General features: G+C 46.4%; 1 protein-coding gene and 1 long non-coding RNA gene across 2 annotated transcripts in view; one reads left to right on the plus strand and one right to left on the minus strand.

The window, feature by feature from the left end:
• The window catches only part of LOC102482585 (uncharacterized), an 18,765-nt gene extending 13,763 nt beyond the window's left edge, over positions 1 to 5,002 (plus strand). Inside the window, exons 3-7 of the long non-coding RNA XR_333747.3 lie at positions 220 to 351; positions 1,557 to 1,604; positions 2,049 to 2,133; positions 3,908 to 4,098; positions 4,926 to 5,002. This is a non-coding gene — a long non-coding RNA (uncharacterized LOC102482585). The remainder of the gene's footprint in view (positions 1 to 219; positions 352 to 1,556; positions 1,605 to 2,048; positions 2,134 to 3,907; positions 4,099 to 4,925) is intronic.
• The window catches only part of PPEF2 (protein phosphatase with EF-hand domain 2), a 31,957-nt gene that overhangs the window by 14,484 nt on the left and 3,015 nt on the right, over positions 1 to 14,458 (minus strand). Inside the window, exons 2-10 of the mRNA XM_006142946.3 lie at positions 12,862 to 12,989; positions 12,678 to 12,735; positions 11,345 to 11,520; positions 9,965 to 10,079; positions 8,191 to 8,237; positions 6,568 to 6,734; positions 5,161 to 5,197; positions 4,899 to 5,048; positions 1,658 to 2,059 (exon numbers count right to left, since the gene is read on the minus strand). Coding sequence (XP_006143008.1) covers positions 1,658 to 2,059; positions 4,899 to 5,048; positions 5,161 to 5,197; positions 6,568 to 6,734; positions 8,191 to 8,237; positions 9,965 to 10,079; positions 11,345 to 11,520; positions 12,678 to 12,735; positions 12,862 to 12,989 — 1,280 coding nt within the window. The remainder of the gene's footprint in view (positions 1 to 1,657; positions 2,060 to 4,898; positions 5,049 to 5,160; positions 5,198 to 6,567; positions 6,735 to 8,190; positions 8,238 to 9,964; positions 10,080 to 11,344; positions 11,521 to 12,677; positions 12,736 to 12,861; positions 12,990 to 14,458) is intronic.

The raw sequence follows: 14,458 nt of genomic DNA on the forward strand, positions 1-14,458 counted from the left end.
CACAAGTGTTAATTTAAAAAAAAAAAAAGAAAGAAAACTTCACAGTTACTCATTTAGAGCCATTCATATGAAATGAAATGAGAGGAAAAAGAAGAGAAGGAGGGGAGGGGGAAAATATTTGAATAAAAATAAATACATTTCTATGCAGTCAATATTCAACATGCACTAGTATTTAGGACCCCTAAGGCTCCAGTTTTTGTTTTTCTTTTTGTTTTTTAGGAGAGGGTCTGGCTACATTTCCCAGGCTGCTCTTGAACTCTGAATCCTCCAGCCTCAGCCTCCCAGTACCTGATTTTCCAGGTGCAGGCCACCACACCTGGCTCAGAAGTTTCCGTTACTCGGAAAATGAGTGTAAGTAGGCATATTCAAAAAGTGTATCGGGAACCAGCAGTTAGCGTAATGGCTATGTCGCTGGACTCCCACGTAGTCAACCGCGGTTCACGTCCTGGACCCGGTGGCTTAAAAAACTCATGCCAGGCGCGTGTGCGTGCGTGCCGAAGATCCCAAGAGGAGAATGGAGGAGAAGGGATTGCGGTGTGACCATCCCCCCTGGGGGATGATTTCTCGCTTTCTGTCTCTATGTCTCTCTCTGTCTGTCTGGCGAGTGCACGCGCCCTACAGTGAAAATCTCTCCAAAAAAAAAAAAAGTGCATGGAAAATGTGTATTATGAAAAACCTGTGTATTATGAAACTGTGTATTATGCCAAAGCTCCATGTATTATGCATGGGTTTCACAAATTCCTTGTACCAAGATAAACTCATACTTTAATTCCATGTTTTCCATTTGAATTCTATAACTTCCATTTCTTAAAGTGTACTTGTTATTAGGTGACAAGTACACATCCAATTTCTTGAAAATAAGCCTTGGGGGCCAGCAGGTGGCATGGGGATTAAGGCGCTGGACTCCCACATGGTCGACTGTGATTCAAGTCCCGGGCCTAGTGGTTTGCTTTCTCCCCTTACACCCCCACACACACACCACCCCACCCCTGCCCCAACTCTCTCTGGTGAATGTATGTGCTCTATAACAAATTTTTAAAAATAATAATAGGTGGGACCAGCAGTTGATGTAATGGCTATGTCACAGAAGTCCCATGTAGTTGACTGTGGTTCAAGTCCCAGACCTGGTGGCTTAACCTCGCCCCAGGTGCGTGTGTGTGCGCACCCAAGATCCTGAGAGGAGAATGGAGGAGAAGGGATTGCGGCGTGGCCATCCCCCCTGGGAGGTGATTTCTCGCTTTCTGTCTCTCTGTCTTCCTGGTGAGAGCACACACCCTATAGAAAAAAAACCTCTCCAAAAATAAGGAAAATAATAATAATAATAATAATAATAATAATAATAGGGGCCAACAGGTGATGTGTTGGTTAAGGCACTGGACTTCCACATGGCCAACCACAGTTCAAGTCCTGGACCTAGCAGCTTGCCTTCTCCCTTTCCCTTTCTCTCTCTTTCTCTCTCTGGTCAAATTAAAAAATAATAATAACAAAGTTAAATAAATAATTCTAAAAAATAATAAATAAATAAATGAAATAAATAATTCTTTTCTTTTTTAAAGGCAAAGAAAAGAAATCGACTTTTACCTGGAAGCTCAATATGTAAACAGGTAAAAGGGGGGTTGCCCTGGTACGCTTTACCCAGGCGCCTGGCAGAACCTACCTGTTTCCACTCCTCCCACGTGGGCTGCCGCATCTCTCCAGCTTCGTGGCTGGTTTCGGAGGTGTGGGGTGAGGGCTCCTCCTTCTCCCGGATGCCTGGGAAGCCTGCTTGCTCCTGGCACCGCTCCAGCTCTAGGTCCACGGAGCGCCGCGCCTGCACCTGCCGGGAGAGCTCCTTCCGCTCAAGGCGGCCGGTGCAGGGGATGCTGGAAGACCGGCCGGTTTTGTGGGCCTTGTGGGCCTTGTCAGAGCTCAGCCGCAGGGGCGAAGCGGGCAGAGAGCGGCTCTGGGGCAGAAACCATGGGGTGGGTCTCTCTGCTGAGTTCGTCTCATCGGTTTTTCTCTTCATCTCCGCCTGTTTTCCACTCTCCTTTCTTGTTTTGCATCTCAAGGTGGAAACAATCTAAACATGTCCAAAAAGATACAGAGGCAGGAATGAGACCTTAGACGGTGTCGCAATACTTCTGGGGCTTCCAGGTCAGTCCTGAACCCTGGTAAGACCTTCGGAGCAAACCTTGGTATCTCTTCTTCCCTTTTCTTTTCTTTTTAAATAATTATTTTGGGGCCAGCAGATGGTGTGGTGGTTAAGGGTGCTGGCCTCCCACATGGCCAATCATGGTTGAGTCCTGGACCTGGCGGCTTGCTTTCTCATTTTCCCTTTCTCTCTCTCTCTCTGGTCAAATTTAAAACAAATAAAATTAAATAAAGTCATTCTTTTAAAAAAAGAATGATTTCATTTAATTTTATTTGTTGTCATTATTTTATTTTATATTTTATTTATTTATTTATTTGAAGTTGACCAAAGAGAGACAGAGAGAGCGAGAAGGAAAGTGAGAAGCAAGCTGCCAGATCCAGGACTCAAACCACGCTCAGCCATGTGGGAGTCCAGCCACCCTAACCACCACACCACCTGCTGGTCCCATCCTTGGTATCTTTTGGGACTGTTGTGACACTTAGGCATACAATCCATGGGCTTGCATGGTTTGCTTATATTTCACTGTTCAAAGAAATTCATATTTCTACAAAATTATTGACCTGCAACAAAGTGGAAATACGTAAAATCCATCTTTTGTCACAAAGAATGATCACGAAACACGATCCTAGAAGGTCCTTTCTCTCTGGGAGCCTCATCATCTTTAGACAAGCGTGTTAAAGGGCACCTGTCTCTCAGGGCGGCAAGAGCTTTCCTGTTGTGTTGCAGATGCTAAAACAAAGATGGAAGCGGGTGAGGAAGAGGAATACAGAAAGCCTGACCTTTGCTCTCAGAGAGGCCTCTTACAGGAAGTGCTACTGTGCCCAGTATCTCACCATTTTACCTGTTGTGGGGGTGTGTGTGTGTGTGTGTGTAGCCCTAATCAGGAAGCTAGGTGCTTCTGTCTTGCCCAGAGGAGCTGAGTAGAGTCTCCTTCACTGACTCGTCGGCAGCACGGCACTAGGACTGGGGTGAGAGGTAAAGGACTCACGTAGACAAATCCTTTCTGTCCCCTTAAATTTCACCAGAAGGTGCATGCACTCAGCAGAGGGAGGCAGAGAGAAAGCATCCCCCACAGGGAGTGGCCATACTGCAATCCCTTCTCTTCCACTTCTCCATCCTTTGGCAGTTTTGGACATGCGCACACACACTCCAGTTTTCCAAGTCACCAGGGCTGAGATTCAGACTGAGTGGTCGGCCATATGAGATCCGGCTCCCTTAACCACTAGGCCATGGGACCAGCCCATGGACAAATTCTGATCATGGGGAAGAGAGGAGTCAGCCCTCATGACAAAATTATGTCATTGAGCAATAAGAGAGTGAGCAGCCACTCCTGGCATGCCTGAGTTCTACAGTGAAAACCAAGGGAGGGACCAGCAGTTAACGTAATGGCTATGTCACTGGACTCCCATGTAGTTGACCATGGTTTGAGTCCCCGACCCAGTGGCTAAAACTCACACCGAGCGCATGTACGTGCGTGCACAAGATCCTGAGACAAGAATGGAGGCGAAGGGATTGTGGCGTGGCCATCTCCCCTACGGGGTGATTTCTCGCTTTCTGTCTCTCTGTCTCTCTCTGTCTTTCCGGTGAGTGCATGCGCCCTATAGCAAAAATCTCTAAAAAAAAAAAACTGAGGGAGATGATCATACGGATATCAGAATAAAGGTCTAGTTCATGAAGGGAAGTCGTGCAAGCACTCACCCAAAGGAGAAAGGCCTTCTGCAAATAGAGCTAAGGATTGTGATACACAAAAGCCATGTCCCCGTGTGGACTGCTCAGGGCGAAGAGCCGCAGAGCTGAAGGGTGTTTGAAGAGGAGGCCAGCTCGCACTGAAGAGAACATGGACAGGTGCTTTCCACGTCCTTGGCAGCTCCAGTCTTGGCCACAGAATGTGAACTGACTCACAGCCGCCTCCTGTCCTTGCTGTCGGGAAGGGCCAGGCCACTGGTCCCTTCCCTTTCAACTCTCAGGTAACTGTATATGTATATATAAATTTGTTAAGAAAGTTATTTTTGCTATAAAGCATGTACAGTTGCTAGAGAGACAGAAAGAAGTCACTCTCTCCGGGGGGATGACCACACTGCAATCCCTTCTCCTCCATTCTCCCCTTGGGATTTTGGGCATGCATGCACATGCACCTGGTGTGTTTCAAGCCTCCAGCTCCAGGACTCAAATCTCAGTCAGCCACATGGGAGTCCAGTGACGTAACCATGATATTATCTGCTGGTCCCTCAAATAACTGTGTTTTGAGGATATTGTCTGCTACAAGAAATGGTCTGTGAGGCTGACCCGTGTGGGAAGGTTCTCCACGTGCCCTCTACCTGCCTAGTAGCAGCATCAACCAGTGCTCACTACACAGCTAGGCCTCTACACATTCTTTTTTTTTTTTCTTTTTTTGGAGAGGTTTTTGCTATAGGGCACGTGCACTTGCCAGACAGACAGAGAGAGACAGAGAGACAGAAAGCGAGAAATCACCCCCCAGGGGGGGATGGTCATGCCACAATCCCTTCTCCTCCATTCTCCTCTCGGGATCTTGGGCATGCATGCACACGTGCCCGGCGTGAGTTTAAGCCACCGGGTCCGGGACTTGAACCGCGGTCGAATACATGGGAGTCCAGCGACATAGCCATTACGCTAACTGCTGGTCCCTAGCCTCTACACATTCTTAACAGCCATTCGAGTGGAGTCAGCACACAAGATGACATTCGTTTTATGTTGACAGTGAAGCCAGGCATTCAAGAGAAATCGGTATTCTTGCTTTCATCAGTACCTTGGACCTGTCCAATTTATCCAAAAGCTCCAGGTCAGTCCTGTCTGACACCCCACCATGGAGAATCAGGACTTTCTCATCAACCAGAGTGGCCAGCGGAAGCCAACAGAAAACATCTTGCAGCCTTCTGAGTATTTTCTTGCCATGTGTCTGAAAAAACATGATATTAACAAGGTGTTCAGTTAATAAACATAATTCATTCAAATAAAAATTCATTCCACTTATCTGAGCTAAGAAAATTTTGCTTTTAGAGGCAGCACACCTTATATTTATGCATCACTTCCTTGGTGAAGCCATATCTAGATTTAGAAGTAAAAAAAGACATTAAAATAGATTTAGTGACAGTACTTATGGCATGACCACACTTTAAAAGATGCATATTCTAGATAGATGCATTTAAATACTTAGGAAAGAGGTCGAGGAATACTCACCAAAATGTTTATCATTGGAACATTATCTTTGGGTAGAGAAATTATGAGATACTTTAATGTTCTTTTTGCTTAGCTGTACTTCTTATTTTTTTCCATCATGAACTTTTATTGTTTATATGATAAAAAAGTATGGTATCTGCAGCCCGGCCACTGTGACAGAGCAGTAACTCAGATGTTCTGCAAGGCTGGAAGCCATAGGCCAAGCATGGGTTCATATCCCTTGATCAGGTTGAAAACACAAAGTGTGGGTCGTGTGATGGTTAAGGCACTGCTCTTCCACATGGCTGGCTGTGGTTCAAGTCCCAGGCCTGGCCATTTGCTTTCTCTCTCTCTCTCACTCTGTGTGTGTGTGTCTGATGAGTGTATGTGCTCTGTAGCAATTTTTAAAAAATAATGATAAAATTAAATAAATAATTATTCAAAAAAAAAAAAGAAAAGAAAAGAAAGAAAAAAGAAAACACAAAGGGCATATGCACAGCACCCAAGGTCCTGAGGAGCCAGAAGGCTGGGAAAGGGGACTGTAATGAGACCCTGTCATGCGAGCTTCTTTCTCTCTCTCATCCCTATTTCTCTTGCAAGTGCTCCCAACTTAAACAACAACAAAAAAGTTTAGGGCTGACCCCATAGCACAGAGGTTAAATATAGTGTATGGAGAGCTGGTTTCCACATGACTGACCCTAGTTTGAATCCTGGCCCCAGCAGCTTGAAACAAATGCTGAGTGTGGAATGTGGGTCTCCAAAATCCTGATGGGATAGAGAAATAGGAATAAAAAAGGATTGCAGTGTGCTCATGCTTCATTTCATGGGGGGTCTCTGTCTCTCTATCTCTCTGATGAAAAAATATGGACATTTGAAAAAAAAAATGGTTTTATTGGAATAGTAGAATAACATGTACATTTAGAAAAATCTTAGGCTGGCCCCACCGTGCAGTGGTTAAGCGCTGTGTGGTGGGAGCCAGATCCTACATGGTCAATTGCAGTCAAATCCCAGCACCGGCAGCTCAAAAGCCACACCTGGTGTGTGTGTCTGTTCAGGACCCTGATGGCATGGATCCCGGCATCACAACCATGGGGGCACATGCCCTCTGGCAATTAAAATATTTTTAACGTTATGTTGTGTGTATTCTACTTTTACAAAATTGGAAAACTCTATTTAAAACCATCTAACAAATGAGCTCTGGTGAAATAACCTTCCACAATCACAACAGACATCAAATACCCAAGTGTTTTGGCTTGTACCGTAAGTTCACCATATGGTCCTCATGGTTTCCTCGGTTAAGATGAAACTCTTTTGGGTAAACCAACATGAAGGTGAAAAGAATCATCAGGATCTCTATTGAATCCTTGCCTCGATCCACGAAGTCTCCGTTGAACACGTAGGCCCGCTCTGGCGACGGGAGGCCGTTCTTCCCCACAAGGAGACAAGTCAAAGCAGAGTTAGTAAAGGGAGGGACTAGGGAATCAGGCTAAGGTAATGGGCATTTGAGTCACAGGAGGCCTCCCATCAGCTCTGTGCTTCCTGGATCTGCTCCAAGGGTGAAATGTCACTACGAGATGGAAACATTTTTTATGGGTCTTACACTTTCTTTCTAGCAGGCTGAGAGGATAAGACACTCATCAGAATGCTTTATACAAAGCCAGAGCGTTTCCCATGTGGTCTGAAGCAAAGGACAAAAACGTGTGACCTAAAGGCCAGTTTTGAGCTCTGGTCACATGATCTTTAATTAGCAGTAATAATAATAAAAGTGGGGCCAGTGGATAGTGTGGTGACTGGGGCTCTGGATTCCTACATGGCCAACTGTGGTTCAAGTCCTATACCAGGTGGCCTGAAAATCAGGAAAGTAAAATAATAAATAGATAACTAAATAAATAAATATTTAAAAAAATAAAGCAGGGCCAGCAGATGGTGTAGTGATTATGTTGCTGGACTCTCACATGGCTGACCACGTTCAAGTCCCACACCCAGTGGCTTGAAAATCATGCCAGGTATGTGCATGTATACCCAAGATTCCAGGTGATGAATGGGGGAGAAGGGATTGTGGTGTAGCCATCCCCTCTGGGGGGCAGTTTCTCATTTTTCCCTCGCTGTCTCTCTTTCCAATAAGCATGTGTGCCCTAAGACAAAAATCTCTAAAAAAAAAATAGCTGTCATAGACTCTTTAGGATCAAGCAAGATAATCCATTGGGAAGTATAGTATACACAAAAAGTAATATTACATCAATAAAATACTATATTCATATACTTTGTGACATGCTCTACATTGTATAACTAAAAATGGATATGAAAATAGCTTTTGGTGGGACCAGCAGTTAGCATAATGGCTATGTCACTGGACTCCCATATGGTCGACCACGGTTCACGTCCCGGACCCGGTGGCTTAAAATTCACGCCGGGCATGTGTGCGTGCGTGCCCAAGATCCCGAGAGGAGAATGGAGAAGGGATTGCGGCGTGGCCATCACCCCTGGGGGGTGATTTCTCTCTTTCTGTCTCTCTGTCTGTCTCTGTCTGTCTGGAGAGCACACGTGCCCTGTAGCAAAAACCTCTAAAAAAAAAAAAATAGCTTTTGGTTCCTTTGATAAACATAAATGGTCTTTATTTTTGAAAAAATAAAAAAGAATCAATTACTAATTGATGATTCTATTTATTAACCTCACAGTTTGCATTTGTTAAACAGTTTACAGAAATATGCTAGAATATAATCCTGTGCCAACTTTTATATTATATATTTGCTGTGCAGTATCAAATATTACTTAAAATATTTCTTAAGGTCAAGCAATATTTAAGCATTCACTTAATAGATAAATAGATACTGTAAATGAAGCCTCAGAGCAAGAAATAAATTTAATTTAAATACTTGTACCTTATAAAATATAAATATTAAATCATCCAGCTGGCCATGTAGATCTCCTAACAAAGACAGAAAAACAGTATCAGTAACTTAAATTGCTAATTTTTTACATGTAAGAGATAAATACTAATTTTCCTTGCTATGGGGATAGTTAATATTAAAAGCAGAAAGCACAATATTTTTTCTGTATGATTACAACACATAATAAAAATGTAAGTATTTAGCAAAGCAAGGATGGAACAGAATAATGCAAAGTTAAACCTAGATGAGAACTGGGGAGGTTTTGCTCAAGTTAAAATAAGAAACTGCTGCTTCCCTACTGGCCAGCATTAGGAGATTTTTTTCTCAAGAGAAGCTGCAAAATCTAGACTTTACTATGAAATCCTCCAATTGTTAAATGTTAGAATACCAATTTTAAGAGTATAGGGACCAGCAGATGGCATAATAGTTATGTTGCTAGACTCCCACATAGTTGACCACAGTTAGCATCCTGGACCTGATGGCTTAAAGCTCATGTTGGGCACATGTGCATGCAGAGAATAATAGAGGAGAAAGGATTGTGGTGTGGCCATCCTCCCTGGGGGAGGGGGGACGATTTCTTGCTTTCTATCTTTGTCTCTCTGGCAAGTGCATGCACTCGGTGGCAAAAATCTCTCTCTCTAAAAAAAAAAAAAAAAAAAAAAAAAAAAAAAGATTGAGAGAATATTGCAGGGCAGATGAGACATATCTATAGGCTGTATGTGGCCCTCACAGTGCAAGTCACAATCCCTGTGAACAGCTCTCTCCTTCACCTCGTTCAGGTGTGTAGGGTGGGGAGCCAGCAGTCTCTAATCTTTTTGGCCAGTTTTGTGGAAGATAGACCAGGTAGGGGGGTGGCTTATGAAAGCATGTAACCTAGAGCCCTTGCGTGTGCAGTTTACGATAGGATTCACACTCCTATGAGGGTCTACTGCTGCTCCTGGTCTGACGGGAGGCAGAGCTCAGGCAGCAATGTGAGCAATGGGGAGTAGCTGTAAATACAGATGAAGCTTCATTTGCTTGCCTGTCACTCACTTCCTGCTGTGTGGCCTGGTTCCTAATTGGCCATGGACCAGTCTAGGTGTTAAGGTCCCCTGCTCTAATGGATGTTGGACATCATTCAAAACACAGGAGATGAAGAGGAGTGTCATTGACATGACTGCTCTCTGGGAGGAGAGTATATGCATGTGAGTGGAAGGAATAATTCACTAGGCTTTGGAGCTTGCTCAAGCACCAGTAAATAAATTGTCCTCCTTTTTTTTTTTTTTTTTTTTAAAAAATTTTTTTAAGAGGGATTTTTTGCTATAGGGTACGTGCACTTGCCAGAGAGAGACAGAGAGTGAGAAAGAGACAAATCACCCTTTAGGGGAGATGGCCATGCCACAATCCCTTCTCCTCCATTCTCCTCTCAGAATTTTGGGCACAGGTGCACATGTACCGGCATGAGTTTCAAGCGGCTGGGTCTGAGCCACAGTCGGCTGTGTGGGAGTCGAGTGTCTTACACACTGTGCCACCTCTGCCCACAATAAACTGTTTCCTAACAGGGAAGGTACTTGCAGGCATTTCATTCTGAATGAAGAATCTGGGTGAGTCTGGGTCAACATGGATCACTGGGGAAAACTAGCAGAGGCTGGGAGCTAGGATGCATGGTCCCCCTTCCCCACACCACCTCTCCTTTAAGTGACTGTGGAGGGAATGTGTGAATGCTCAGTGTGATGCAGTGACACTCGGCCTGCCCCCATGGACAGCTGTTTCTGACGGTTCTTACCACACACTGTGATCTCCTCGCTGTAACACGTGGAGACCCGGTTGATGTTCGGCAGCTGAACCAGATGCTTCTTGGTTTCATACAAAAGATTCAAGACATAACGAGCATGGAGCTGCTACTGGGAGGAAGAGGAGACAGGGAACGAAACAGCACTGAGGAAGATGGCCTCCCCTTTACCGCTGAATGTCCCCAAACGCGTGAGCTCTCAGAAGTAACCCCAGTACAATGTTCCTGGGACTCCCTGCAGGGATTCTTTCTTTTCCACCCCTCTTCTGCCCTTGTTTCTGATTTTATTTTCCATCAACCCCATTCGTCCTTCTCACAGAATTTCTTATCTACTCTAGAAAACCATTCCTTGCATTTAGCTTGGGAGGAACGCATGACTGAGCAAAGTGTGAATAAGCGTGTGTGTGTTGATGGTACTTGAGCGATCCTGTCATTACTGGGAAACATCATCCCAGCTCCTCCTGCAGTGACTTAGTTACCTGTGTGAGAAAGGCAGGATGGACTGGAATTGGACCCAGAGCAGAATCTGACCACTTCTTGCCACCTCTGCTTCGACCACTAGGGTTCCAAGCCTCTGCTGTCCTCACCCGGACCCCTGCAGTCGTCCACTGACCATCTCCTGCTTTGGCCCTTGCCCTTCCATTCTATATCAGCACAGCAGCCAGAGCAATTATTTTCAGAAATTGGATCAGATCATTCTTGTGCTCCGTGTCCCATGTCTCCCATCTCTTCTGGAAGAATGAAAATCCCTTCCCCTCACCTCCACTGCTCTTCGCCTGGCTCCCTCCTTTCCAGACACAATGGCTTCCTGAGGTTCCTGCACGGTCCAGGCAAGTCCATGGCTCATGCAAGATTTGTCTCCTCGTCATGAAAAGGTCTTTCCTTGGATGCCACATCAGGCATCCCTGATAACCTCGAATCTGCTCAGAAACCACTGTCCTTGACTTCTCTGTAAAACTGCCGTCACTCCCGCTCACAGCTCCTGTCACACTCGAACACACTCCATAATGGACTAATGATGGCTATGTAGTTTCTGTCTCCCCACTAGAATGTCGGCCCATAAGAGCAGGGTTTGTTTCTGTTTTGTCCCGTGCTTATCTCCACGGCAGAGAACAGCATGAGCATGGAGCATTGCTCAATAATTATCCAGGAGAGCAGTAAGCAAGGAAAGATTACGGAACCATAAACACTGGCTGACCAACCCCAAGTTTGATCTCCTGAGCAAACTGGCTCAGCAAAGGCGGAATGGAATCTCTTTAGTGGGCACATGACACAATCATCCTACTAACCCCTAGGCCGCCCTTTCCGGGCTGCATTTGGTCTTTCACACATTACATGGAGTTGGGGTGCCCCGGGTGGCCCAGGGGAGCTTACTTGTTTCAGTCTGAATGCTTCCACCAGGGCAGTCGCATGGTCAGGAAGGAGCGGGAAGGAGAGGCGTGGCCCCGTGTAACAGTCTGGGACCTCGATGGATTCATAATCACTGCCGTTCTCCATCTCGGAGTCTGGGAGGAATCTGTCCTCAGTGAACATGCGGTTCAGGAGGTCCCCTAGTCCGGAGAGAAATGATCATGCACACAGTCCAGGGGCAATGCTGGCTAGCTGGAATCTATCCTGCTTTCCCCCTTTTCTTTCTTTTTTCTTTTCCTTCCTTCTTTCTTTCTTTCTTGCTTTCTTTCTTTCTTTCTTTCATCTTTCTTTCTTTTTTTTTTTTTAAGAATGATTATGATGGGATAAACAGATGGTGAAATTGTTACAATGCTGGACTTCCAGATGGCCGACTGGTTCAAGTACTGGACCTGGTGGCTTGAAAATTACACTAGGTGTGTGTGAACCCAAGATCCCAGGAGAATGGAGGGGAAGGGATTGCCGGGTGGCCATCCCTGCCCCCGCTGGGGAGGGGTGATTTCTCACTTTCTCTCTGTCTCTTCAGTGAGCACACACACCCTATGACAAAAACCTCTAAAAAGAAAAAAAAAGAAAGAAAAAGAAAAGGAATTATCACAGATCTATTCTACTTTTATTTTAGCAGTCTGAGATTTGCTGGACTCAGTATAGAAGTGGGGAAGCCTCTAAGCCTGAGGCAAGGCAAAGGAGAAGCCAAGGTTAGGAAGAGCAGTTTGTGAGCATGTGTGGTGCCCTGGGTGAGGCCGCAGACTCCCAGACCGCTTGGGCAGCCCCAGCTCTGCATCTCTAACCTGAGGGCTTTTCCCCTGGATCTGAAGAGGGCTCACCAGGCAGGCCAGAAAGGCTGTAGCCTAGATGACCCACCAGGCCATCCCTCCCAGCAGCCTTCCACCAATGGTGCTCAGGGGCTGAGGTTCAAAGACTCCAGTTCCCTCCGCCTAGGGTGGGATCATCCCGAGCTCCTTTCTCTGCACTCTCTCTCTCTGCACTTTCTCTGCACTGTCTGCCAGGCATGCCCAGGTTGCTGGCTGCCGGGCCTGTTGGCTGCCTTCCCTCTCCTGAATCCCCTCCCCACAGCCTCCCACCTGCAGGCTTCTCACACTTAGCATTGAGACTGCTGCCTCTGCGTTTGTCTCGGGATAACCCAGAGTAAAACTCTGCTCTGCCATTTATTGGCCAGCCCTGTCGCTCATTCCCTGCTGTGACCAGATTCACAGCCCTGCTCCCTGAGTGTCCCCTCCTCACCTGCTCCCTGTGACCTTGAGACAAGAGGACATGCCACGAGGCAGTCCATACTCACTTTCAATGTGGCTGCTGGGGACGAAGTGATCCATGAGGTAGCTGAAGAAGTCATGGAGCTGCAGAAGAACCCAAGGGGACTTGGCTTTAGAGACGTAGGAACGAGGCCACAGGGGTGGACCCGATCAGAGCGCCCAGGGCTGGAAGGTGGAGCTGGGTGACTCCTCCTCCTGACCCCACCGCACCTTGACCTGGTCCTGCTGCCCGGAGTACTCGATGGACTGGAAGATGCCCCAGGTGCAGCGGCGCCGCGTCTCCAGGCGCGCCATGTACCGTCGGTACCATCTCTGGATCAGGGCTGCCGCCTTGAAGGCTGTGATGGAGATGGGGGAGCAAGCCATGAGAGGGCACTCCCAGGCCAGAGCAGGGAAGGGGTTCGGGAATAAGGGGAACCAGCCCAAGATGGTGGGGAACGCACCACCCTCCATGACCCATAGAAGGTATGTGTCTTTAGCAGGCCATAGAGCTTTTTTATTTTATTTTTAAAGAGTTAGTTATTAACTATATTTATACATTCATTTATTTATTTTAATTTGACCAATGACAGAGAGAGAGAGAAGGAAAGTGAGAAAGCGAGCCACCAGACCTGGAACACGAACTGTGGTTGACCATGTGGGAGTGTCCAGTGCCTTAACCACCATGCCACCTGCTGGTCCTGGCCATAGAGCTTTGTTCCCCATTCCCATTCCACCCCACCTCCATTCTCACCAGAGGGTTATTCTGATATCACCAGAGATTTGCTGGAACTCCCACTTGGTGATGAAAACGTCTGTATGGGCAGAGACGGAAAGGTTGGACCGCCATGACTATGAGAAGAGGAGGTGAAACTAGAGTGATGGCCAAGAGGCAGCATCCTTGATGCGTGGGATGACGTGGGGGCGGAGGGGAGGGAGAACACGTGATATTAGGACACTAGACTAGATGCCAGGAAATCTGGGGTCCAGGCCCGGAATTGCCCTGACAAGTATGTAGCCTCCACAAGTCACCCTTCACCTCGGTGTCCTCATCTGGAAAAGGCATGAGGACACCGAGGTGGAAGGCATGAGGACACCGAGGTGGAAGGCAAACAACAAGTGCTTCAATGATGTCATACGATGTCGGGGGGTTAGTGTTTCCCAGCTCCCAAGCTTGTTTTTCTCAGTTCTGTGATATCCCTGTGGGATTTAAACACCCTCGTCGGGGCCAGCAGATGGTGTAGTGGTTAAGGAGCTGGACTCCCACATGGTCAATGGCAGTTTGAGTCTCGGACCTGGCATCTTGAAACACGCCAGGCATGTGTATATACGTGGCCTAAATCCCTAGAGGAGAATGAAGGAGAAGGGATTGCGATGGGGCCATCCCTCTTACGGGTAATTTCTCATCTTCTGTCTCTCTGGCAAGTGCATGCGTCCTATAACGAAAATCTCTTTCTCAAAAAAAAGAAAATTAAACATCCCCTTTGCAAAACACTTAGTTCTACTGATAGCTGTGGGCTTCTCCTTTCTTGTCAGAACTTGTGTGAGGGGACCACATAGGGCAGGTTGAATGTGACAATTTAGTTCCTCACATGAGGTTTGGGACACATGGTCGAGTTTTGTTGCCAGAGAAGGGGACAGCTGTCCATGTAAGTAACTAGATTCTTCTTAAGCTCCTGGACCTGAATACGCTGCAGGTGATGAATGGACTATTTGTGGGTAAAGCTGGATTAAAAGCGAAACCTCGTGGGTTCGTACAGGTCAACCTCGTGAACAGTAGACAGATTGACTTAATATATTTAGCTCGCATTAGAGAGCTCATAGGATT

This window comes from Tupaia chinensis, unplaced genomic scaffold (genome assembly GCF_000334495.1).
Source record: "Tupaia chinensis unplaced genomic scaffold, TupChi_1.0 Scaffold000086_1, whole genome shotgun sequence".
Lineage (NCBI taxonomy): Eukaryota > Metazoa > Chordata > Mammalia > Scandentia > Tupaiidae > Tupaia > Tupaia belangeri.